This window comes from Schistocerca gregaria, unplaced genomic scaffold (assembly GCF_023897955.1).
Source record: "Schistocerca gregaria isolate iqSchGreg1 unplaced genomic scaffold, iqSchGreg1.2 ptg000634l, whole genome shotgun sequence".
Taxonomy (NCBI): Eukaryota; Metazoa; Arthropoda; class Insecta; order Orthoptera; family Acrididae; genus Schistocerca; species Schistocerca gregaria.
In genome coordinates this window covers 167,011-194,487 of record NW_026062020.1, presented here as the reverse complement: position 1 = coordinate 194,487, position 27,477 = coordinate 167,011, and the positions used below count along the sequence as shown (strand labels likewise).

Below are 27,477 nucleotides of genomic sequence, written 5' to 3'. Positions count from 1 at the left end.
TCTCAGGCCATCTGGCTGTAGATACATGGTGCTACATGTGCGAAGCCAGAATGAGTCGTCAATATGTACATCAAGGACAGACATACTGGTGTCAAAAATATGTACGTGTTCCACAGTATGTCCATGAAGAATCTGGGTTAAAAATAAAGTTACTCGTGCGCTGAAAATAGAGCATTAGTCAACAGTAATAAAAATAAAAAAATGGTGTGAGCCTCTGTGACTCACGTCAGCGTTTCTCACATACTTTCCGTGTTAAGTACACCATCACATTACAAGAATAAATTACAAAAAATAGCTGAATGCAGCACTGTTTTACTAGTTTTACTGGTATGTGATACATGGTATAAAAACTCATGAAACTGGTTTTGTACATACCAGACATGTCAGTAACGAATGCCATACTGGTCGAAACAGATGAGAATCAGCTTCACTGTATTAACATCACTTTAAAAGAGTACATTGAAGATGTATGCAGGTGTCTTGATGCTAAAGCATAAGTTGCAAGACATGTATACTCTTGAGTGCTAAGTGTAAGGTCATTAAATATTAGCAGTGATAAAACTAGAAAATACATTGAACCATACATGATCATGAAGGTATGTAAAGTATCCTGGCATAATTACAAAAGTTCTCACATAACATACCTCTCTGGATTGTATATAAAATTTAATGCATTGTGTTACTCAAAGGATTGGTGTGAAGTGTGGGGCTCATACAGGCAACACTACTCAAAGTAAACAATGCAGTACAAACACCTTCTTTTATACCAGATACAAAAGCACAAACACCATATCACACAAGATAAAATACATTCTTACATGTGAACATATGTAGAACACTTCATGACCATGCAGAGATACATAATTTTCCATGATATATCTACATAAATTCTTGTGTTTTAATTTATAAGAGGGCATAGAAATACATAAAGTATTCTACTCAAGGGAATCGGAACCATGATGAGAGGGAGGTACTGACAACATGAGTTCATCTAACAGCAGCATTCTTTTGAAAGATTGAATGTAATTTGTGCTGAGATCTTCTGTTGAATAGATCTGTTTGTTCATTTAACATGTCTTCAGAGTGAGTCTTGAGATAATCATAGATTCCCATTTCTTCCAAATTGTTGATGTTTCCACCCTTCTGTACTGTGTGAAAGATTTAGAGTGACACTTCTATACTACCAGCCATACCGTTATTGTTGTTAAGGTGTATACCAAATGGAGATATGTAGCTGTTCATTTGCATGGTGTATATCAGTGATATAGTGGTGTTGTTTGAAGGTACGCCCTGTGAAATGGATGTCATGCACATACTGACGTAAAATGATGACAGTTTAATAGTTTACACCATAAGATAAAATTTACTAAAGAAATTGAAGTTAATAAGTGTATGAAGTACCAAGATCTGAAAATTTTAAATGGTGGAGCTCAGCATAAATTCAGTATTTTTCTTAAAAGTTCAGCAGCGGACACATTGATTAAAAATTAGTTGTGCCACCTGGTTGCATACTAAAGGGCAGTGTTTTATTCTCTGGTACATTGCTTGTTAAGCTTGCCACTTGATAATGTCAAGAATCAGAGAGAAGCAACCACATTAAAAGAGCTGGCTATTAGGAATGGCTTTCTTAGTGACATATTATGAATAACAAAAGATACGGTACTAATGGAAAACAAAGTGAAATTGAGATCACAGTAGTAAAACTTGGTAAAAAAAGATGTCATTCCCGTACCTTGGGGTAGTTTTGGATAAACTTGCATCAACATTGAAGAATGCAAAAGTAGGAATTAGTTACCAAACAAACAACACTCTGCAGAGGCTAATCTGACCTAACAGTAACAAAAGGAAACCTTTCAGTAAAACAGACATGTATAATATTCCATGTGGCACATGCTCCAAGTACTTTATTATATAGGCAGAACATCTTTGTAGCATAAAGTTTAAGGAAAATGCCAGGAAAACAGATAGCGGTATTTCCACATTGGTATTCATCTTAAGGAGAGTACCGTATTGGTCTGAAGGTAAGTCATCACCACATATAAGCTGCTCCCCAAAATTTCAAGGGAAGAAAAAAGAAAAAAAGGTTTTGCACTAAAATAAGGTGCAATCTGATTGACTGGATATAAATTACCAAAACTTTATTTTTACTTACATGTAAGACATCAGTATGTATTGTAAACATTCGTTCTAAAATTTAATAGAACAGATTTGCAACATGTGTTTTGTCTTATTTACTCTCATTGCTATCAGTACCATTATTCACTTCATCACTCTCACTCCTATCACTTTCTTCATTTTCTTCCCACAATATGTCATCTTCACTTCCATCCAGCATATTTTATATGCAGCATTTCTTGAGCGTCTTGATGATGGGCTCTGATGATATTGAGGACAACGGAGTAAGAATCCACTCACACAAAAGGGTGACTGGTGGCTTCTTAATCGTACCTGATGGTGTAAGGACATGGTCCTCCTCCAGGAGCCAATCTGAATACATTTTTTGAGGGTTGTCCTTGAATGGTTTGTTTATGGCCACATCTAGTACTTGTGGTTTTGAAGCCACTCTTGTAGGGGTTACAAAATATGTTTTTTGTGCAGCAAGTTTATCTTTTACTTCAGATGTTAGATGTCCCTTATAAGCATCCAAAACTAGCATGGCTTTCATAGCAAACAGTGCCCCAGGTTCCAAACAGTAGACTGCCAGTCAACCATGAGTTGCATTGTCAGTCAGCCATTTCCTTGGCAGAAAATCACTTAGCATACAGGTTTTTTTTTTTTTTTTTTTTTTTTTTTTTTTTTTTTTTTTTGCATGATGTTCTCCTAAGAGTGACATAAGGGCGTAACTTTCTCCTACAGGCTGTAATAGGTCTACTGTCATATTGCTCAGCATGCCAAAAAATATTGGCATTTGCTCAGAATTGGCAATCTGCTAAAAAGTATATGAGTAACAGTTTTGGAACTGGATGTGATGTAACACTGGAAGTTGACCAGCTTCTCCTTGAAATCTGCCGGTATTCACTGTGTTAGTGTAGCACTTTGTTTGGAGAGCAAGGCCATTTCTCTGCATAAACTGAAGACACAAGACAGGACCCAATACTCACATGAAATTCTCATTGTGGCACATTTAAGACTTTTGCGATTTCCAAGACCTTCAGTTGGATAATTTCTCATGAGATAGGCATCCCATCTTTCCTCATATCTTGCACATAGGAAAGAAGTTTATCTTCAAGTTCTGCATACTTGCCACATTTCAGCTCCAAATGATTTTCTTGTTGAAACTGCCTTTTCCCATTTTCCTTCTGAAGCAGCTCAGTGTAGCACATCAGATTCGTCCAGATCTTCTGGTCCCTCTGTTGGTTGTGGTTTTGGCATAATGCTCTATTGTAAGTTTGAAGCTTGCATTGTAACTACTCCGAATTTCGTGGCATAATGATGCCTTTTGCTCTAAATGGTCGTTCATATGGTCATAAATCAGGCTGCTGCTGCCGTCTGCAAGGCCAATCAGCTGGAACTCAGCTGTGCTCACCCGATGCCCACCCACCGAGTGTTGCGCCTTGCACTGCATAGCTGCCCGCGATTCCAAAGACTGTTACAGTCCCTGGTCCCCACTGCCCTCTGCCCCATTTGGCCTGCTCTGTCCGACCATGGGACGAAGATGGTTGTACTGGTCACCTGTGGCCATCGGCCACTTCTGCTCCCAGGACAGGATAGGACCGGACTTGAACCCGCGCCCTCCTGGATGCCATGCTGCAACTTGCCACTAGTGGTGCTTGCCGGATGGCAACACCCGCCAGTCTCTGGTGTTGCTGCAGCACTGATGCGCCTCCTGCAGCGTACGTCTTGTCCGGACCCTGGTACGCCAGGTGGGAAGCGAATGGGGCCCGTCCTGGACCCACTGCAGACTGCTGTCACTGTCCTCCTTCAGGCCAACCGTGCAGTCTCCAGGTACCCAGCTGCCGTGCTGTCCCATCCCGGTGTTGTGTCCCCAGAGGTGGAATACAGCCCGAACAAGTACATGGAAACAAAGTACAGATTTGCATAGAATATTTACAACATCGCTGTCAGTCTGGCCCCTATAATTGTAGACCAGCACAGGTCCAACTCGACTCTCGACTGACTTGGCACACACCCCTCAAGCTAAAAGTGCCTGACTATTTATACTGCTTTTCCCCTCACTTCTGACATAGTGTCAGAGAGAGACAGAAACTATGGCAGGGTTAAATTCCCATACATCAGCCATTTACACATTGCCCTCTGGCCGACCTCATACATTGCAATAACTTCAAGGCCCCAGAATTCATTGCCCAACCAATTTTTAACAAAATTCCTCTTTCCTACAACTAAGACTAATACTAGCATAGCAATAGTGTTTTTTACTATGTCCAGTATGCACAAATCCAGTTTTATAAGTTTTTGTCCCATCTGTCACATATTGCTAAAATTAGTTAACATTGCTGCACTTATCTGTTTGTTTTATGATTGGTTCTTGTGGTGTGATGGTGTATTTTATACAGTGAGTGTATGTGACTTCATTTTTATTCTTTTTATTAATGTTGAGTAGTGCTGTATTTTCTGCTTATGAGTAATTTTTAATTTATTTTAACCCAAATTCTTCATGGTTGTACTGTAAAACATGTATTTTTGTCAGCATCCAACATTTTAAATTCCCTCACATAAATTTACTGCATTTATACATGATGCTCATAATAAGACCTGTCATAATTGGCACTTAGCAGAATTATCCATGAACCCTTAGTATGTGGATTTACCTTGAGAGAAAGTAAAAGGCCCCAAAACCAGCCCTACAAAATACGCTAGAATGAACCGCCTGGCACAGGGGTTTGGGTTCCCAGCATTTAGTTCTGCCATACTACAAATTTCAGGGGTACCCAAACATTTTTCCTTTTGCTTCACAAATGGCACCACTAGATTCAGAATAATTAAAAATGTATGTTCTAGTACAACATCCTTAAATTGGGCAGGCTGCATGATTTCTCACCTGATGGTTTTTGACAACTTCCCTGATGCTCCAAAGTTTCTTAACACTAATTACTGGCATAACTGTTAATAGTAGCATAGCTACCTTGTTTGTTTGGCTTGGCAAGGCTTCTAAATATGCTTGAGAAATCACTGAAAAGTGTGGAACCACTGTCTCTGAGTAGCTCGTATTGTAATCCATTTACTATTACCATTACAATAGGTTTAATACCATCTTAAGTCTTAACTGGATCCTCTTCAAATGTAAATCTTTACTCAATACTGTTCAGTTAAAATCTCACTTAATCAGTGAATTTTCAGGTTTTACTCTTCCTGAAAGCATACACAAAACTCTTGACTCATTTAGTCATGAAATGACAGTTCACATATGTGCTTTGCTTTGTGCTGCTCAGCCAGTGAGACTAAAGATAATGCATTTTAATTATCCAGCACGAAAAATGGTTTGTATTCACAATCCTCACTGAATATGAACTCATAGATAATGTCGCTTTCCTCCAGAGGCACTTTTGTGCTCTCTAAAAATTATTTTGCTTGTTCAAGTGCCCATGCCTGTACTTTGGAAGCATTGCCTATCTTGCTTCCTTCCAAGTTCTGCTTTGGATCGTACAACTCCCATACTTGCCAACTGCTCTGCTCTTAAGTGCTGCTCTGCTTGCGTGCTTTGCACCCATTCTTCAAGGCTAACTGCTTCTCCACTCTGACCAAGGTTCCCAGAACTCCCATCAGCTTTGTTACGTGGCCAGCCAGTGGACCATCTGTCCCCAGGTGTGCCTGCTTCACACCCTCAAGGTAAACTGTGGCATACCCGTTCCACACTTCATGTCCTTGCAAAATGGTTATATTCACTGCAAAATTTCCTCTAAATGTTGAGAGCTCAGACCTCATTTTCTCTGGTGCCCCCTCACAGTGGCTCCTATATGGTCATACATTGCACGAGTTTGACCTGTGGCTGTAACTACACATTTGCGCAACTGCCTACCACCACCTTCCCATGGCTGAGAATTGTTGTTCCTGCCGTCTTGCCCATGTAACCACTACATCTGTTCCATCTGTTGTACACCATCAGGCTCCTTCTGAGTATGCTTATATAGTAGCTCCATAATTAGCAATCATATACAGCCTCTCGGTCATAGAAAGTTCTGTACCAAGAGACTGGAAAATTGCACAAGTCATACCAATACACAAGAAAGGAAACAGGAATAATACACTGAATTGCAGACCCATACCACTAACATTGATTTGCAGTAGGATTTTGGAATATACTTGCTCGAACATCATGAGTCACCTCAGAGAAAATGAATTATTGACAAATAGCCAGCAGAGATTCAGAAAATATTGTTCTTATGAAACACAACTAGCTCTTTATTCTCAAGAAGTAATCCTATCAGTTGTGTGATTGGACTCGTGATTTGCTGTCAGAAATGTCACACTTTGTAATAACTGATAGAAATTCAACAAGTAAAACCAGAAGTAATGTTTGGCATCCCTCAAGGAAACGTTATAGGCCCTCTGTCGTTCCTGACCTACATAAACAATTTTGGAAACAGTCAGAGAGGAATCTTCTTAGGTTGTTTGCAGATGATGCTGTCATTTACTATCATGTAATGTTATCAGATGATCAGAATGAATTGCAAAATGATTTAGACAAGATATCTGTATGGTGCAAAAAGTGGCAATTGACTCTAAATCATGAGAGGTGTGAGGTTATCCACATGAGCACTAAAAAGAATCCGCTAAATTTCAGTTACACAATGAATCACAGAAGTCGAAAGGCTGTAAACTCAACTAAATACTTAGGGATTGCAGTTACATATAACTTTAGTTGGGATGATCACATAGTAATGTGGGCATAGCAAACCATAAACTTCGATTTATTGGCAGAACACTTAGAAAATGTAAATTAGAAAATGTAATTCTCGTCTACATAATGGTCTGTCACAGCTGCTTATAACTGTTACGTGTACTGTAAGGTCAGATTAACCACTTTAATAATATTTACAATTTTGAAAATATCATTACGCTTGTCCACCCTCTTCTGGAGTATTGCTGTGTAGTGTGGGATCTGCGTCAGCTAGGATTGACAGAGGACATCAAAAAAATTCAAAGAAGGGCAGCTTGTTTTGTATTATTGTGAAATATGGGAGGGAGTGCCATGGATATGATACATGAATTGGGGTGGCAATAATTAAAACAAAGGTGTTTTTCAATACAGCAGGACCTTCTTATGATATTTCAATTGCCAGCTTTCTCCTTAGTGTGTGAAAGTATTTTATTGGTGCCCACATACATAGGGAGAGGTGGTCATCATAATAAAATAAGATAAATCAGAACTTGCATGGAAAGGTTTAAGTGTTTATTTTTCATTTGTGCTGTTCAAGAGTGGAACGGTAGAGAGGTAGCTTAAAGGTAGTTTGATGAACCCTCTGCCAGGCACTTAATCATGTAGATTTAGCCGCAGATCCTTTCCAAGAATCTGATGAAATTCATTTAATCGTCATGCAGTGCCGCAATCAACTCCCTTTTAATATAGAGTTGCGAGATATATTCTCTACCCAAAATCATAATATGTTGTTGTGGCCCTATGTCCTCCAATTTTTTTGGTGTACATTAGTTACAACGAATTCATAAATCTATAGGTGACACTCATCAGAATTCGTGGAGCTTATATGACCATTGCTAATTCTGGGTCAGCCTGTCAATAAATTGCACTATATGCTCCAAATAAAAAAAAACAATCTATGTCCACAATCACCACCAGAATTTCATCAGTGACAATCTGATTACAACAATGAGAAAGTACAGAAGTAGATAATAAAATTAACATCATCTGACTTACCGACGATAGGGTGACAGATGCTGCTATGATGCACGCAACATAAGTGTTGTTCATTTACACTACCAGTGTCTGAGTCTGTATATACTGTTACCATCAAAACATAACTTCAAAACATCAATTAAAAGCACTACCTGTGTGACATTGTCAACATGAAATTGCTGTTTGACACAGATCCTGCCTCAGCCAACACCTGACATGTTCTCGTTTACATAATGGTCTGTCACAGCTGCTTATAACTGTTACGTGTACTGTAAGGTCAGATGAACCACTTTAATAATATTTACAATTTTGAAAATATCATGTCCTACATTGTGAAGATTCTTTTGGAACACTTCTTGAAAAAATTTTACAATCGTGCTAACTCAGTGGTGAAGTCTTCTCGAGTTCTCATCTAAGAAAGGCTGCATACCCATATATTAAAGTAAGTCCTTAAAAACATATTTTTCGGATTAACTATTTTTTTTTTTTTTTCATGGCTTCAAGGTATTGGACTGAGTCCACCTGCATGTTGTTAAGGGTTGTCTGCTCCACAAACTGCATTTAACATTTAGTTCATTCCCATCATATCCTTGTGCCAAGGTTCCAGAAGTTTTCCAGTGTTGTGCTCCAGACTCCCGCTGTGATGATTTGCAAGTTATTGGGCACTTAGCTGCCCTTTGTGTGTCAATGGCCACATTCAGCCATCATATGCTATAATGAATTCTGATTCTAGTGCTTAATTAAAAGGTAAATATCTCATGGTCCGAAGGTTGGATCATGATACTGTTTTACCAGTCAGTCTTAAATAAATAAATAAATAAATAAACACCTCTCTACGTTATCTTAATTGACTGCTGTGATTGTGGAACTTAAGAAATCACATCTCAAGTGGTGTCTCTAACCTTGTCATATACATTGATTGCAACAATAATCACTAGAAAAGATCTTAAGTCAAAATTTGCAATTGTGGATATTGTAATAAATGTACAGTTCATGGTGAATATGAAGTCATTAAAAAAAATCTTGGAGACTGTGATCCAACAGCAAATATAAACGGTTTTTTTTTTTTATTGTCCAGATTGTTTCCAATCAAGTTAATAATATGTATCCCATTTAAGATGAAAATTTGGGACTTGTGCAATTTCTCTCAGATACAGATATAATTTACTCTTGAACGTCAGAGCAAGGAATGTAAGATCCTTTCATCGGATAAGTAGGATAGAAATTTTAAAATGAGAAATGGATTGTTTGAATGTAGGAATTGTTAAAAGTAGTGAAGTGCGATAGCAGAAAGAATAAGACTTCTGCTCAGGTGAGTGCAAGATTTTCAATGCAGAATTAAATAGGAGTAATGCAGGAGTAAGTCTAATGATTAATAAGAAAGAAGAATGGGTGTGAGCGACTTTAAACAACATTGTGAATACATTATCATAGCCATGTTAGACACGAAGCAGATACCTTTTTGCTCTGCATATGATAATGAGAGAAACAGGTGCAGCCAACTGCAGATTGTGACACACACTAGAGCAAACGATGCCTGTCTTCTGGGCTCTGAGGGCACTCTTTTAATCATTCCAGTGACTGGCAGAGAAGGTTAAGAAGACCAGCCTCCCACATGGAGTTTCAATGAAACTCACAATTTGCAGCATTGTCCCTAGAACTGATCATGGTGTGCAGGTTCTGAATTAAGTGGAAGGACTGAACCAGTGACTTCAAAAGCTCTGTAACAACTTAGGCTGTGACATCTACATCTACACACACACTCCGCAATCCACCATACGCTGCATGGCAGACGGAACCTCGTACCACAACTAGCATCTTCTCTCCCTGTGCCACTCCCAAACAGAATGAGGGAAAAATGACTGCCTATATGCCTCTGTACGAGCCCTAATATCTCTTCTCTTATCTTTGTGGTCTTTCTGCGAAATGTAAGTTGGCGGCAATAAAATTGTACTGCAGTCGGCCTCAAATGCTGTTTCTCTAAATTTCCTCAGTAGCGATTCACGAAAAGAACGTCTCCTTTCCTCTAGAGACTACCACCCAAGTTCCTGAAGCATTTCCGTAACACTCACATGATGATCAAACCTACCAGTAACAAATCTAGCAGCCCGCCTCTGAATTGCTTCTATGTCCTCCCTCAATCCAACCTGATAGGGATCCCAAACGCTCGAGCAGTACTCAAGAATAGGTTGTATTAGTGTTTTATAGGCAGTCTCCTTTACAGATGAACCACATCTTCCCAAAATTCTACCAATGAACCTAAGACGACTATTCGCCTTCCCCACAACTGCCATTACATGCTTGTCCCACCTCCTATCGCTCTGCAGTGTTACGCCCAAATGTTTAATCGACGTGACTGTGTCAAGCGCTACACTACTAATGAAGTATTCAAACATTACAGGATACCTTTTCCTGGACATGAGCCATACGGTTGAGAAGTGTGGCGTTCACCTAAATGGGTCAGGTGTGCACTACACATGAGCGGCTGCTACCCAGGTAGCTGCTTGTGTGTAGGGTGCACACAAGGGTTTTTTTGATTAGGCGATTCCATCCAGTTCAGATAACGACAGGTGTAGGTGATGCAGAGTATAAGTGTAAAATCCAAAAGAATGCCCATCCCCCACAGGCAAGAGCATTTGATCCTAGTAGGTAACTGCCAAAGCATTTGCAACAAAGTGTCAGAGTTTGAAGCACTTCTGAAAAGCAGTGAAACTCACATAATGCTAGGTACAAAAATTGATAGCAGTGAGATTTTAGGGAAGAATTTATCTGTTTATTGAAAGTCTGGGCTAATGGGGAGTAGAGATGATGTTTCTGTGGCAGTAGACAAGAAACTCAGATTCATGTAAGCTCCTCAGTTATACTGTAATCATTGCTGGACACTTCTGTCATCCAGCCATTAGTTGCAAAAATTGCAGTTTTGTTGGTGGCGGGCATGACAAGACATCCTGTCAAACATTACAAAATGCCTCTCTGAAAACTACCTGTAAAAGACAGTTCAGAACCCCTTTCATGATAGAAATGTGTTAGATGTGATAGCAACAAATAGACCTAACCTCCTTCAGGATGTCCACATCAAAACTGATATCAGTGACCATGACACAGTTGTGCAAACAGTGATTACCAAAGTACAAAGGACAACTGAAACAAGTAGAAAGAAATGACTGTTCAGTAAATTAGATAAAAAGTAGTAGAGTCATATCTCAATGAGGAACTTGAAATTTTCAGCACGGGGAGCACATAGAGGAACTATGGCTGAAGTTTAAAGGAACAGTTGACCATAAACTGGATAGATGTGTACAGAGTCAAACAGTTCATAATGGGCAGGACCCTCCATGTTATACAGTCACCGTAAAGGAACTCCTGAAGTAACAGAGACTACTGCGAAACAGGTGTAAAACAAAGCGTAGGGCTATGTACAGAGAGATGCTGAATGAAACGCATTTCTTTGTCGAGAGCAATGTGTGAAGCCTTCTGTGATTACCATTCTGTCAAATGATCTTCCAGAAAACCCAAAGAAATTCTGATCATATGTAAAGGCTGTTGGTGCAGCAGAGTTAGTGCCTAGTCGCTCTCCGATGAGACAGGAACTGAAATTGAGACTAGCAAAGTAAAAGCTGAAATGCTTAACTGAGTTTTCAGATGCTCCTGTACAAAGGAAAACCCAGAAGAATTGCCCCAATTTAATCCTTGTTCAACTGTAAAGATGAGTAAAGTAAGTGTTAGTGTCGTGGTATTGAGAAACAACTGAAATCATTAAAACTGAACGAAGCTCCATGGCCCAATGGAATCCCTGTCAGATTCCATACTGAAGTTGTGGCTAAGTTAGCCCGTCTCCTAACTATAATCTATCATAGATATCTTGAACAAGAAACCATGCCCGATAGTTGGAAGAAAGTATGTGTTACACCCATTTACAAGAAGAGTGGTAGACACCATCCACAAAACTAACATCCAGTATCCTTGACATCAATTTGTTGTAGAATCTAAGAACATAATCTGAGCTCAAACATAATGAGGTATCTCGATCAGAGTGACGTCCTCTATTCCAACCAGGATGTATTCCAGAAATGTTGCTTATGCAAACCTATCTCACAGTTTTCTCATGTGATGTATTGAAAGCTTTGGATCAAGGCTGTCAGGTAGGTGCAGTGTTTCTAGATTTCTGACAAGCATTTGACTCTGTACCACACCTGCACCTAGTGTTAAAAGCACAGTCATATGGACTATCAAGTGAAACTTGTGACTGGTTTGAGGATTTTTGGTAAGTTATCTTGAGCAGAGAGTCATCAACAGATGCAGAAGTAACTTTGGGTATGCCCCAAAGAAGTGTGTTGGGGCCCTTGCTGTTTGTGTTGTATATTCATGATCTTGTAGACAATATTAATAATAACCTCAGATTTTTTGCAGATAATGCAGCTATCTATAATGAAGTACTGTTTCAAACAAACTGCATAAATATTCAGTCTGGTCTTGATATGATTTCAAAGTGATGCGGAGATTGGCAACTTGCATTAAATGTTCAGAAAAGTAAAATTGTGCACTTCAGAAAATGAAAAAACGTAGTATCCTATGGGTATAATGAGTCACAATTAGAATCAGTCAGCTCATACAAATACATAGGTGTAACAATGTGTAGTGATATGAAATGGAATTATCACAGAGGCTCATTTCTGTTTATTGGTAAATACTGGGGTAATGTGTTCAGTCTACAAAGGAGTTTGCTAACAAATCACTTGTATGGCCCATCCTAGAAATTGTTAAAGTGTGGAACTCATACCAAGTAGGACTAACAGGGGAGTTTGACCATATGCAGAGCGAGGGTAGCACAAATATTCAAAGGTTTGTTTGGCCCATGGGAGAGTGTCACAGAGATGCTGAAGAACCTGAACTGGCAGACTCGTGAAGACAGACACAAACTATTCTGAGAAAGCTTACTTACAAAGTCTCAAGAACCAGCTTTAAATGAAGACTCTAGGAATATACTATGACTCTGTATGTATCGCTCACATAGGGATCATGAGGATAAGATTAGATTAATTACATCACCGACAGGGGCATCTAAGCAATCATTCTTCCCATGCTCCATATTCGAATGGAATGGGAAGAAATCCAAATACCTGCACCTCCTAGTGGTCTGCAGAGTAGAGTATAGATGTAAATGTAGATGTAGCTTTACGAGGAAAGAAATTATCAGATCATTTAGTGAGATGAAGATTTGTGATGGATGACTGTAATTTTATGGAAGGAAAAGGAAGAGAATGAAAAACAGTAGAACATGGACAGGGGGAAGGAGTGAAAGGCAAAGCCACCTGGTAGAATTTTCTTCAAAGGAAAATTTAATAATTGATAATACTTAATTTAAGACTCGTGAAAGGAAGTTGAATATGTCGAAGAGACCTAGAGGCACCAAATGATTCAGATAGATTATCCAATGGTAATACAGAAATTTTGAAACATTTTAAACTGCAAACAGTTTTCAAGGTCAGACATACATTCTGCCCGTAACTCATTGCTTATTAATTACAGATTAAGGCCAAGTAATTTTCAGAAAGACAGAGAATTAAGGATACTGGGGTTTCATTGGAAGATGGTAGGGGTATACAGGGTGCTCATTTTAACTGAAGACATTGAAGTATCTCCAAAACTACACATCAGATAAAAAAAAGGTCATAACTCCAGTTTGTTTGTCTCTGAAGGGGACATCCAATGATACCACACTCTACCTGCACCCTACCCACCCGTACATGGGTGCAGGGGGAATTTTGGAATCTTGAGTGGGCACCCCCATTTTATATTAAAGATTATGATTCTATGGCAAAATCTGCATGCATTTTGTCTGAAGCATTTTCTTCATTTTGCCACAGATAGTACTGTAATCGGAGGAATAAAAATGGCTATCCAGTCATAATTTATAACATGCCTACTCAATGGTCCTTCAATATCCAATTGTACATGGGACCCCATATCCATACTGTGATGGTAGGACAGGCTAGTATTTCATAACTTGTAATTGGAAACTCTGATTTGCAGCCTTGCATTCCTCTGATGTATCGAACAGGGGACATCTCGATGTGCCGCTGTGCCCATGGCTTGAGGCAAACACTACTATACTTTTCCAATTAGAGTAAGTGTTCAAACATAGTGCTGCCAACTTCAGTACACTTAGTTATCTGCTTTCCAAATGACCATACACAGGACAGAAGCAGATCAGCACAGGCATTTCTGATGCAGTAGACCATGTCTTCATGGCCTATTGACACTTGGTGGTACACCTTATCTTTTAAATATCCCCACAGGCAGAAATCCACTGAAGTCCAATTAATAGGGACATCTCTGCTGATCCACCTACCAGTGCAAATACAGTCTAATACCTCCGTGCTTCAATGTATAATGTACTTGGCAGCCATCATGCTGAAACCACAAATGTTTTCAAACATCCAGGGCAACTTTCTCCAGTAGTACCAGTAGTTTCTGTTTCAAAAACATTCAATATTTACGTCCATTCAGTGCGTTGTTGATAAAATACATACCAATGTTTGTTCCCCATGATGCCACACAATACATTAACTGACCAAGGACATTGATGCCATAACCAGTAGGGATTGTGTACACTCCAGTAATGCATGTTATGCTGGTTAACACTGCCATGAAACGTGAATGTAAACTCGTTGGAAGATAGTACCTTGGCAAAGTATTGCGAAGGGTCATTGGCATTTGTTGACGTGACCTTTCACAAAACACAATCCTTATAGAAATCGGCACCATGAAGTTCTTGATCCAATGATACATGGTATGGATGATACTTGTGATGATGCAGTATTGTGACAATACTACCTATGGACGTACCGGAATCGCGGTGTAATTGCGGAGAACTTAACTGTGGGTTGTTGCGCACTACCTCTAGTGCAGCTGTTTCATTAGCTTCTCCTGTTATCTGTTTGCATCCTTTCCATTTTCCAGTCTGTACACCGCCATCAGACATAAAGGCATTCACAATCTTGTAAAAGAACAAATAAGAGTGAGCTTTCTCTGGAAAACACTTGGCATACAAGGCGACAACAACCTCTACACTTCTTTTACATTCCCTGTAAATCAGGATCACTCCAGTTTTTTTCTGTGGTTCCAACATTCATCATCCACTTGCACATCTAATAGGTAGGTGTGCAAGCAATAAACACTGTGCAAGTATTGTAATGTTTAAAGCCGGTGTCTGTTCTATGTCTCCACGATACGTGAGCACTGGTCACAGTGTGCTGCCTGCTATGATACGTCGTAGTTTGCAACACGATCATGGTGGTGCATTGGGTAGTCCTCTATTCAGTATGTTGAAAGAGTACAGTGTTGCGAATGGTATTTCCAAATATAAGTTATGAAATACTAGCATGTTCTACCCTCACGGCGTGAAGGTGAGGTCCCACGTGTCATTGGATATTCAAGGGCCATTGAGTAGCATGTCCAATTACAGTGCCATATGTGATGAAGTGAAGAAAATACTCGAGGCAAAATGTATGTATATTTTGCCATAGGTGGTTCCCATTGAAGATTTCAAATTTTCCACCCACACCGAAACAAACAAACTGGAATTGTAACTTTTTGTGAGCCGATATGTAGTTTTCAAGACATTTCAATGTCTTCAGTTAAAAGGAACACCCTGTATAGAAGGCGTATTCAAATAAAACGTTTTTCATGGTGATATTACATAGAGTGAAGAAGAAGTAGGTGATTAGACAGAACCATGAAATACTTTATCCGAAATAAGGGACCTGGGGTAGACAACATTCACTCAAAATTATTGTGGTACTTGGGAGAACATACCATGACAAAATTATTGCATTTCCTATCCTGCCAGCATTCAATGAAGTAGTCTCAAGAACTGTCTTAGTACTTTCTAGTAGCTTGCATGTGATCTTAAGAAGTTTGATAGTGCAAATCTTAAAATAAAAAAACATCAGAATTCATTTTTATCTTTTTTGAACCTATTTTTTTGTTTAAAGTCTAGCACTAGAATGGATAAGGAATCTTATATATTGTGTCCAGATGCAGAAGGAGTAGGCCACAGTTGGTGAACAACTGAAGATGTGGTTGCTGCGGTCTGTTGTCTGTGGCCTGCTGACTTGAAGTGTAGTGGTGATGGAGAAACTGACACGTCACATGGTCACCTCAGGTGTGTCTTGTTTTGCCCATGGGCTCTGCTGCTGAAGCACTTTCCAGTGCATTGGATGTGGGACAACTGCATTTACTGCAGAGTGATTGACAGATTGTAATATGTTCATGTTGCTCGAGGTGGAGAGTTGGTGTGTGGACTTACCATCTGGTCTCGCCCAGTCACCCTGTGAGTGGACAAGTGCCCTCTTCTTCAGTAGGGCCCAAGCTGGTACTGGAAAGGGGGGTGGGGGCATTCACCAGGTGCAATTCTTTCGATTTGATGCCACTTGGGCAACTTGCGTGTGGATGAGGATGAAATTATGATGAATAGGACAACACAACACCCAGTCCCTGAGTGGAGAAAATTTCTGACCCAGCCGGGAATTGAACCCAGGCCCTTAGGATTGACATTCTGTTGCGCTGACCACTCAGCTACTGGAGGCAGACAGAACCGCAGTGTTACACATGTTATAGAGCTTCCTGGGAAAATAGCACCCGGGGTTAGAAAGACGTCCAATGGGCGCTTGTTATGCCTGCCGGGGAACCTCATCTGAGATGTGGAGGAGGGTTTGTCTGTGGCTGCTGATGATGCAGTGTGCCTTACGGGCGGCTGGTGAAAACAGCTTACCTCACTTGTAGGATGCAAGCAGAGCTCACAATATGCAATATCATACCCAGAACTGATTGGGGTTCTTGGCTGCAAATTTTTGACCTACGTTGTGGGATGGATAATTGTAGGAATCCCCTTGATAGACCACGGGTGCGCTGTATAAAGAAAGGAGATGCTTGGGTAGCAGAGTGCTGTGGAATACATGTAGGGTTTATAGGCTAGATAATAGTTTGATGTCCTTTGTTGAATGCTGACAATGACACGCAGAGAATCACGTACAAGATAAAGTCACACTGACCACCAAAATTTTGACAGTAAATTGTTGTAGCATTCATAACACAGTTCCTGAATTTACTCCTCCCCAGGAAAGCTGTGACATTCAGATTATACTCGAAACTGAGATCTGGATGAATCCTGAAGTAGAGAGCACTGAAATATTTAGTGAGGGTGGAACATACATTGAAAAAAACAGGTTAGGTGCCATAGGAGTTGGAGTGTTCATTGCAGTCAACAAAAATATTGTGTCCATTAAGGTTGAAATTGTGTTTGACAGCAAAGCAGTATGGACACAAGTATGTGGCCTAGGTGAACTAAAGTTGATCTTTGGATGTTTTTACCAGCCACACGATCCTGCTGTAACAGTTGGAGAATCATCCAAAAGAAACTCTACGCTCATTAGCATGGAAGTACCCCAATCATGCAGTATCAGTTGGAGACGGCTTTAACCTACCATGGATAGACTGAGGCATCTATGGACTTGTTGCAGATGGTACTGACTGACAATCTTGTGAAGTAGTTCTAAATGCATTTTGTGAAAACTGCCTTGAGCATATAGTTGACAGATCACATGTAATGGAAATATTTGAACTTTGTAGCTACAAACACGCCTGACCTTATTGACAGTGTCAGTGTAGAGACGAGAATTGGTAATAATCTCATTGTCATAGCGACAACTATTACTAAATTATTTCAGTCAAGAAGGATAGGAGAATCTTTATGTTAGAAAGAGCAGATAAGCAGTTGTTAGTATCCTACTTGTACACTGAGTGGACGTCATTTAGTTCTAATATGATGAACATAGAGGAATTATGGACAAAGTTGAAACAGACTGTAGCCTGTGCTCTGGAGAAGTTTGTGTCAGGTAAGTGGATTAAGAATGGAAAAGACCCACTGTGATTTAATAACAATATTCTTGAGCATATTCTAAGTTTGAAAGTAATAGATTTCCTTGTGGCAGAAAATCTTTTGTCCACAAATCAGCATGGATTTAGAAAGCATGGCTGTTGTGAAACTCAGCGTGCCCTGTTTCCACATGTTATCCTGTGAATGATGGATACAAGGCAACAGAAAAATTCCATATTCGTAGTTTTCAGGAAAGCATTTGACACAGTGCTCCACTGCTGACCATTAACAAAAGTCTTGGAATAGGTTCCCAGTTATGTGAGTGGCTTGAAGACTTTTTAAGTAATAGAACCCAGTTCATTGTACTGGACTGTGAGTGCTCATCAGAGACAGAATCATCAGGAGTTCCTCAGGGAAGTACAATAGGACCACTCCTGGTTTTTATATACATAAACGATCTGAGAGATAGAGTGATCAACAATCTGCAACTGTGCTGATGATGCTGTAGTGTACAGCAAAATATTATTGTGTAACTCTTGGGAATGGTACAGGATGACTTAGACACAATTTCTGTTTGGTGTGATGAATAGCAGCTTGCTCTAAATGTTGAAGAATATAAGTTAATCCAGATGAGTAGGAACAACCACCCTATAATGATCATGTACAGTGTGCTGCTAAACAGTGCCATAATTAAATATTTGGGTGTAACATTCCAAAGTGACATGAAATGGAACAAGCACATAAGGTTGATAGTGTGGAAGATGAATTGTAGACTTTCAGTGTATTGAGAGCATTTTAGGAAAGTGTAGCTCATTTATAATTAAGATTGTGTATAGAAAACTAATGCGACCCATTCTTGAGTACTGTTAGAGTGTTTCGGATCCCCACTAGGTCCTATTAAAAGAAGTCATTGAAACAATTCAGGGGTAGCCGGCACTGTGGCTCAGCATGTTCAGTCAGAGGGTTAGCTGCCCTCTGTAATAAAAAAAAAGAGTTAATCGATCAACAACGAACTTAAACGGATGTCTTACGACGTCTGTGGAGCAGATGCAACCGGAGGGGGGGGATTATTGTCAGCAGGTTCAGTCGACATGTGAGTATTGCTGGGATGCTTTATGAACTCCAGTGGGAATCCCAAGAGGGAAGGCAATGACCTTGGTTTGCAAAGCACTGTTGAGAAAATTTAGAGAACTGGTATTTTTGCAGTTGGTTGCAGAAAGATTCTACTGCTACCAATGTACATTTTCCATAACAACTGTGAAGAAAAGATTGGAGAAATTAGGGCTGACATGGAGGAATACAGACAAGTAGTTTTTCCATCACTCTGTTTGTGATTTTTGTAGATATAGATGTGATATATAAGATGTACGAGAGGTGAAATACCCTCAGACATCAAGAAGAATATAATAGTTCCATTTCCAAAGAGGGCAGGTCTTGCAAAATACTGACAAGAATGGTTTAAAGAAGAATGAAAAAATTGTAGATTCAGTCTTAGGCTAAATCAGTTTGGGTTTTGGAAAAATGTAGTAATATGCAAGGCAGTGCTGATCCTGTGACTCCGATTAGAAGATAGGCTGAAGAAATGCAAACCTATGTTTATAGCACTTGTAGATTTAGAGAAAGTTTTTGAGAGTGTTTCCTGGAATACACTCTTTGAAGTTCTGGAGATAGCAGTGATAAAATGCAAGGAGTAAACGATTATCTAAGACTTGTAAAGACTCCAGTTTTAAGAGTCAAATGATATGAAAGGGAAGCAGTTGTTGCGAATGAAGTGAAACAAGGCTGTTGCCTATTCACTATGTTCTACAGTGTGGATATTGTGCAAGAGGTTAAGAAAATGAAGGAGAAATTTGACAAGGAAAATGGAGTTCAGGGAGAGGCATAAAAACTTTGACGATGTTTGTCGATGACATTGTGATTCTGACAGAGATGGCCAAGACCTGGGGATCAGCTGAATGAACGATGTTTTGGAAACAAGCTATAAAATGAATATTAACAAAAGTTAGTGTAATGAAGGTGGATTAAATCAGGGAATACAACATTTATGGCCAACTTGGTAACTCATCTCCTGTGGATACCATTGGCGGTCCATCGTCATTGAATAGAAAGGCACTATTCCACATTTATGCTGGAGAAGGGTTATTGGTTGAAATGCCTGCTGCTGCTATTGGTTGGTCGTCATCAGAGGCTAGATTCGAAACGGACAGAGCAAGAGACAGGGAATGTTTACCCAAAATATTATTGCCCGCCAAGGTGACTTGCAGTGCATTGTTTATGCTACTCACACACCGCGGCTGCGTATTTACTTCCTTGACGGTGGGGAGCCACGATGCCAGAAGCCTATAGCCATATAGGAGATGAGCTACCAACTGCAGCATAGCAGGAATATTAGCCTATGACTATGGCCCGCCAATGGTAGCCAAATGAATTTTAACCAATACTATTACTTTTCCAGCACCAACACCACAAAACCCCCCCTTTATAAGTGGACGCGACACTCGTCTCTGACAGTGTTCTAGCAGTAGTGGACACCAAAAGATCCTGAGGAAGATCCCAACAGAGGGATCAAAACGTTGAACATTTTAGAAGAAACATGACGCGGCCTAATAACCCAGAAGATTTTAACTTCAAATTTTCAATAGTTTGTAGGACTCAAAGCCATTTTTATTTAACCCTAAAGAAACTAAATCAAACTGAAGAGCGGCAAAGGTACATATTTGCACTATCTGCTTAGATAGAGCTGACATCAATCTGTACGTTGTTTTGACCAGCACAGCGATTTATTGGGCAGGGTCCTCTCAGTCTAGGTGTACCCTTGTCATCTTCAGTCCCCCAGACATACATGGACCTACAGTTTAAGGCGGGCTCCGAAACAAGTTGAACTCAGTATTTTATACATTAATAAGCATTGGCTCAGGTGAGAGTAGCAATAAGTGGGGAAAAAAAACCTTATGACTGATCTGGAATAGAACCCCAGACCATCTGATCAGTAATACAGAATGTTACCACTGAGCTACGAGGACAAAATTATGTTTAGGTATTGGCCAACTAACATGTAGTTGCTCATTGTCTTTCAAGTAATTACTGTTTTATGCAGAAATGTGTGTGCAGTTGTGATAACAATTTAAAGACATGTACAGTAGTTAAAAATGTAATTGAAATAGTTCAGTTGCTGCTGTTCGTGTCTGTAGAACATTATCGTAAGAGATGTTTGATCATTATTGACTGCTGTCTGTCTGCTACAGATAGTTCGAATTTCCCTCTCTTTATCCGATTTGAAATGTCTTTGAATTAATTACATTAATAATGAGTTATTTCCATGAACTTTTATGAGATCAATTATTACCTGCATTCATTACATAAATTGCCATTATTTTCCTCAATTGATTGAAAAAAAAAAAAAACTTTTTCGGACTTCAGCAGTATGGGAGTAACATATTCACATATTTTTACTATTTATTGTGTTCACAATAACTTATTTATTATTTACCCCTTTTCAACATGTATTTGCCCAAAACAAAATCCATTCTTTGGTAGTGTTATTAGGTTGTAAACCGAAGATTGCAGTGAACTTGACTTGGTCCACGAAATTTGGCCACTCGAAGTTTATCCTAGTTCGTGGTGACATAATTTGAGGTTAACATTTATCAACACAGATTTCTCAGTTCAGCTTGATCTGAGTGCTAATTAAAGACCAACTGCTTTATAAAATCTGCATCAAAAGTGGTAGATAACTTTTACTATTTCGGCAGCAAAATAACTGACGATAACTGAAATAGTGAGGATATGTAATGTAGATGCAATAGTGAGGGAAATATTTCAGAAAAAGAGAAATGAGCTAAAATACATTATAAATTTAGCTGCTAGGATGTCCTCTGAAGATATTTGTCTGGCACGTAGCCGTGTACAGAAATGTAATGTGGATGATAAACAGTTCGAACAGGAAGGGAATAATAGCATTTGAAAAGGCAATTGATACAAGAGAAGACTGAAGATTAAGATAACCAATGAAGAGAGATAGAATACAGTAGTGCTGGAAACAGATTATGCCACAACTCGACTAAAAGAATGGATTGCTGTATAGGACACATCCTTAGGCATCAAGGAATTGTGAGTTTGATAATGGGAGGACGTGTGGAGGAAAATTTGTGGAGGGAGATCAAGACTTGAGTACAGTAAATAGTTACAAATGGCTGTAGGTTGCAGTAGTTATACAGAGGTGACTATGCTTGCACCGCGTAAATTAGCATGGAGAGTCACATCAAACCAGCCTTCAGACTGAAATCTACAACTACTACTACAACACAGTGTCCTGTCAGTTGACAGATCATTATTTTCATTACCATTATAATAGATTTAAGCAAAATTAATGTGCTTTGTGAGAAAGGTTGAGCAGAGGCCAACTGTATTCTTATTGTTATCATTCGGAAAGAGATATGAGCTCTGTATGATTGACTGTAAATGAATTTTTTTGTTACTTTGCAGTAACATGCCTGTTATTTGCATTCTTCATATTCCAGTTTGCTGAACAAAGTACTTTCCTCCCGGGAAGGATGTTATGGCCGTCCACCTCCATTTTGTGACAGAGTAAAGGATTGACGATTTCACTACCCCGTTAATAAACGAGAGATGTAAGAAGATAATTTACTGTGTATCACCAACATGTAAGTTTCACTTTTATGTGGCATCATAGATTATGACTAATTAATATTTTTGTGCTTCCTTCTTAGTGGAATATTTCTAAGACTGACAATATTAATGAAAAAAGTTTTTGATACACTTTGTTTTGAGATTACCTATATGCAGCAGGAGTCAGATCCTGTGTCAAATCTTAAAAGAATCATAACTCTTGTAGAAAAGGCAAAATTTTTCCTCAGCAACCCATACCATCTTGCTAATTTGATTTGAGGATGTAAATTGTTGTTTGAAGTTTATCAAGCAAAGTGGCATATTTGAGAAGCAGAACCAATTTTTTCCAGACATTTTAGGTTTCCTGTGTTCAATTAAGTGATAGATTTTTTTCCACCTCGTCTGCTAATGTTTTGTACTTTGTGAGCAATTTGTTAGCAGTTATTCACTGAATATGGACCTTACCAGAGTACACCAAGTAACAGCATTTTTTGGAGGTGATAGGAAGCTGTAGAGGGTTTTGTACCTCCCAATGGTGAATTCCAGTTAAACATCACCCGTAGCGCACATTGTTTGTGTAACTGCACGGACACATTCAGGAAAATGTATCTAATCAGTCTTATAGGAAGGTGCCACAATGTGAGGACATCTGATTTTCTAGAAGTTGTTGAAAGATTCATCAGTGAACCCCAAATTATGTGCTTGTTATTGGCCATAACATGAGTACAAGTGTCAGAGGAACATAATCTGTACTGTCTTACACAAAAGCTGAGCACCCAAAATGGAAGAGAAAGCAAAATGAAACTTCACGTGTTGATAGGATATGTGATTTTATTTCTGTGATTACAAAATCGAGTCAGATGTACAAAGAACTTTGCAGTGTGAGCCCAATTATCAGTATGATGTTGCACCCCATATGGTCTGGATGCATGCACTTATTTGGTTGGTAAGAGGTCACAAAGTCTTTGAATCCTCTCCTGAGACAAGCTGGCCTACAGCTGTTATAACTGCTGCTTGATATCCTGGATGCTGCCACTGGGACAGAGAAAATGTCTGAGCTGGAGCCACAAATGTTCTGTTGGAGACATATCTGGGGATCTTGCTGGTTGCACGGGCCGTGTATGGACAAGCATTGTCTTATTGAAAAAGGGCACCACAATTCTGTTACATGAGGGGTAACACATGAGGAGACAGGATGTCCTTGACATACTGTTGTGCCATCAGAGTTCCCTCAATCACTACCACCTGTGACCCAAAGTCGTATCATGACACAAGAAGTAACATCATTGTGCCTCCCCAAACCATTGGAAGAAAGGGTCCTCTCCCTAGGTCAAATTTTTGAGAACAGAATGTATTCTTAAAGTTTAAGTAGTCTTTAAGGAATTTAGTTTCTTACATTTGAGAATGCCATAATACTCTAAAATCTTGATCATGGTGAATAAATACACTTAATAACAGTCCAGGCAGAAAGTGTTCTCCTTTTAAAATATTTCAGGACTGTGAATAAAAGTAAAATAACTGTGTCAAATATGTTCCCTACAGACAAATCTTTACAGTACTCCTCTTTGTTAGTTAGGATGAAGCTTATTTCGTTTTTGGTTAGCTCGTCTGGAGTCCAAAGTCCAGTGCTTGTGGCAACTGCAAGCATAGGGGTCAGGGAGAGTAGGTAATATGGGGATGGCCATTAGCTCACTATTGTAAATCAATGCCCAGCACAGCTTTCAGACCTAGCAGTTAATGCTTAGTTATTGAATCCATAGTAATCCCCAACTCTCCAGAACAACAATTACTTTGCTTTCTGTACCTTGACTTTGATTTTGGAACATTGTTGCAGTGTGCATTGCTGTGTCACACAATTGTGGTTTTCATTCATCAGTACTAATTTAAAAATGTATCTGTGGCACAACATGCACTTGATGTTAAGTTTTTAGCTGCACATTGTGCATCCTAGAGAATATCGTTCTCAAAAGTCAACTGATGAAACATGACATAATTATCTGCAGATTCTGTGCCGCCACCACCACCACACAATGGTGGAAGTAAGATAATTAAAAATGTAGGTATAAATTCCACCTCAACACCAGCTCAAACAAAACTGCAATATTAGTAGTAGTAGTAGTAGTAGTAGTAGTAGTAGTAGTAGTAGTATTTTGCAAAGTGTAGTGAAAATAAGGACTTTTCCTCGTGACGCCAGTTGAGGAGCTACCTGAACCAAGCAGTACCATCTCTAGAACATGAAACCTGACAACTGTCAAGAGTGCGGAGTGGTGGCCCTGCGTCCCTCCATACTGCATCCAATGACGCCATTGGCAGAGGGTGACAAGGCAGTCAACTGGTACCAGTGGATCTGCCAGGACCTGTGGAGGGAGTTAGCATTTACATTTTATGTAAACATTGTGTGTTTATGTATAGCAGTCGTCTTATTGCTTTGAAGAACCAAGTAACAGTCAGTGTTCCTACAGTAGCAGCTAACATTTTTATTCTGTATGCCTTTACCAGATTGGATTTTTAAATCCAGTATTCAGACAAAAGCAAAGAAAACACAGTGCCTTATGAGTAAAATATCAGTTTTTCAGAATTAGAAATGGTCAGCTCATACAAATACCTGAGAATATAACAAGTTGTTGTGATATGAAATGGAATGACCACATTATCTTAGATATGGCAAGTGGCAGACTTCATTTTGTTGGCAGTATAATATAGCCAGTCTACAAAAGAGACTATTTACAAATCCCTTGTGCATTCCATATTAACTCTCAAGTACTGGCTTTGGGACAAAAGACCCAAGAGATTTTTCTTTTGCCTAATTTTTTTGGCATATGACCCTCTGAAACTTGCAAGGGGCATGTATTTTCCTTTATTGTTGAGCAATTTAATGTATTTGCTCTATGTCACTGTTATGGCAAATATTTTTGTTTCAGCTTATTCTTTGGACTGTTATGCTGTTGTGGTATTTGTAGCCCAAGGCACAAATGCAGTCATCTGTTGGGAATGTAATTCATGTGCCATTAAATCTTAGCTGGCTTCCTGAAGAAGATTCACGGATGTCAGTTGACAGCTACGAAGATGACTGGTATAGGCTAAGTGATATACGAGTTAATGGCCAGGTGAGTATTTCTGCCTGTTTCAGTCTGGGGTGTGTATAGTTCCATAATTGTTTTTTAATTGTCTTAGCAACAACATAATTCAAAAATAACATTTAAAAAACCTTCTTGATGACCAAAGTTGTTTTTGTACTGTTGATATGTTGCCTTTTGAGAGTTTATTTCTTTAAGATTTTATACGAATTTGAGATACGTTTGTGAGAATAATTGCACATTCACCATGCCGAATGTATGCTGTCATGTAATAGGATACATAAAGGAAAAAGAAATAAGCCACACAGACCTCATCAGTATGAATAGTGATGTGCCGATTGGCAACATATTGATCTTTATCATCAGCCACACTACAGTGTGATTATAGTTGTAATTTTCTAAATTCAGCCGGCCGCGGTGGCCGAGCAGTTCTAGGCGCTACAGTCTGGAACCGCACGACCGCTACGGTCGCAGGTTCGAATCCTGCCTTGGGCATGGATGTGTGTGATGTCCTTAGGTTAGTTAGGTTTAAGTAGTTTCAAGTTCTAGGGGACTGATGACCTAAGATGTTAAGTCCCATAATTCTCAGAGCCATTTGAACCATTTTTTCTAAATTCATTTATTCAGGTTGTATGCAAATGCTACTCATGGTCATTATTGGATAATGTGTGCAGTCCTGACTAGTTTGAGACAGGTAATTGGATCAATGACAGCAAAATCAGGTGATTGGTAGAGTCTGATAGAATTTTATCCTCCATAAGCATTCCTAGAGATGTTTTTCACCAGATTAATGTGTGTCTATATCTTGCAAAGAATTCATGTAACATAGTATGTATTGGATATGGTTGGTATACTATGTGATCAAAAGTATCCGGATAACTGGCTGAAAATGACTTAAAAGTTCGTGGCACCCTCCATCGGTAATGCTGGAATTCAATATGGTGTTGGCCCACGCTTAGCCTTGATGACAGCTTCCACTCTCGCAGGCATATGTTCAGTCAGGTGCTGGAAGGTTTCTTGGGAAATGGCAGCCCATTTTTCATGGAGTGCTGCACTGAGGAGAAGTAGCGATGTCAGTTGGTGAGGCCTGGCATGAAGTCGGTGTTCCAAAACATCCCAAACGTGTTCTATAATATTCAGGTCAGGACTGTGTGCAGGCCAGTCCATTACAGGAATGTTATTTTCATGTAACCACTCTGCCACAGGCCGTGCATTATGAACAGGTGTGGCCTTTACTGCTATAAACAGTTACCTTTGGATCTTTTCAGTCTGCTGTATTTCAGCATTTTGTGGATCAGTTGTGTTGCATACCTTGACAATATTTTGGTTACTGGGGCACCTCCATATTTGCCTTCACATTCACAACCTTGAATTTTTTTTGAGACTGGCAACAACAAGGCTTAAATGGCATCATGTATGTATGTTCTTTCATGCAGCCTTGCTTGACTCATTTGCGGTTTGAACTTGCAGCAGATATACTGGAACCAACTATGGATTACTGTATTGGCTTGCGTGTAAGACGAGGGTTTTATTTTTAATTTTGTATTTTTTTATATATATACTGAATTCATCATTTGAAAAATGCAGAGTCATCTTACATTTGCAGATTAAACTAAGGTCAGCAGTTTTACTTAGTGTAATAAATAACATTTCCAACTGAAGTTTTTGACAGTTGAGATTGTGCATAGATTTAATTTGAAGAATTCGGAAGGGTGGGAGGTGGGACAGTAACACTAACTTAGCCGAGCACAAGGACAAATGTGAGGAAGGGGTCAGTGAGCAAGCTACAAATTTCATCATGCTTCCAACTATGAAATGTAATGCATAACTTGGCTTTTTTATGGACATTTACCAAGCTTAAACTGTAGTTTGCCTGAATACAGTTGCCGTTAGAATCGAACTAACCTTAAAACTGGACAAATACTGAGCAGTAGTGTACATATCTGTAGGAACAGTGGTAAAGCTGCTACTGCTGTATAGCACTGTTAATTTTCAGGGTTGGCAACAGTTGCTTCATGCAAATAATACAACACTAATTTTAAGTTAACAGAGCAGAGACCATGAACAACTGTGGAGCA

The 27,477-nt window shown here is 39.3% G+C and overlaps 1 protein-coding gene across 3 annotated transcripts in view; it reads left to right on the top strand.

Moving 5' to 3' along the window:
- LOC126317526 (SPRY domain-containing protein 3-like) overlaps positions 1 to 27,477 on the top strand; it is a 183,825-nt gene that overhangs the window by 31,232 nt on the left and 125,116 nt on the right. For all 3 annotated transcript variants that reach the window (XM_049993198.1, XM_049993200.1, XM_049993199.1), the window contains exons 2-3: positions 22,214 to 22,357; positions 25,244 to 25,429. In XM_049993198.1, the coding sequence (XP_049849155.1) occupies positions 25,295 to 25,429 (135 nt within the window). In that variant the 5' untranslated portion in view covers positions 22,214 to 22,357; positions 25,244 to 25,294. The remainder of the gene's footprint in view (positions 1 to 22,213; positions 22,358 to 25,243; positions 25,430 to 27,477) is intronic.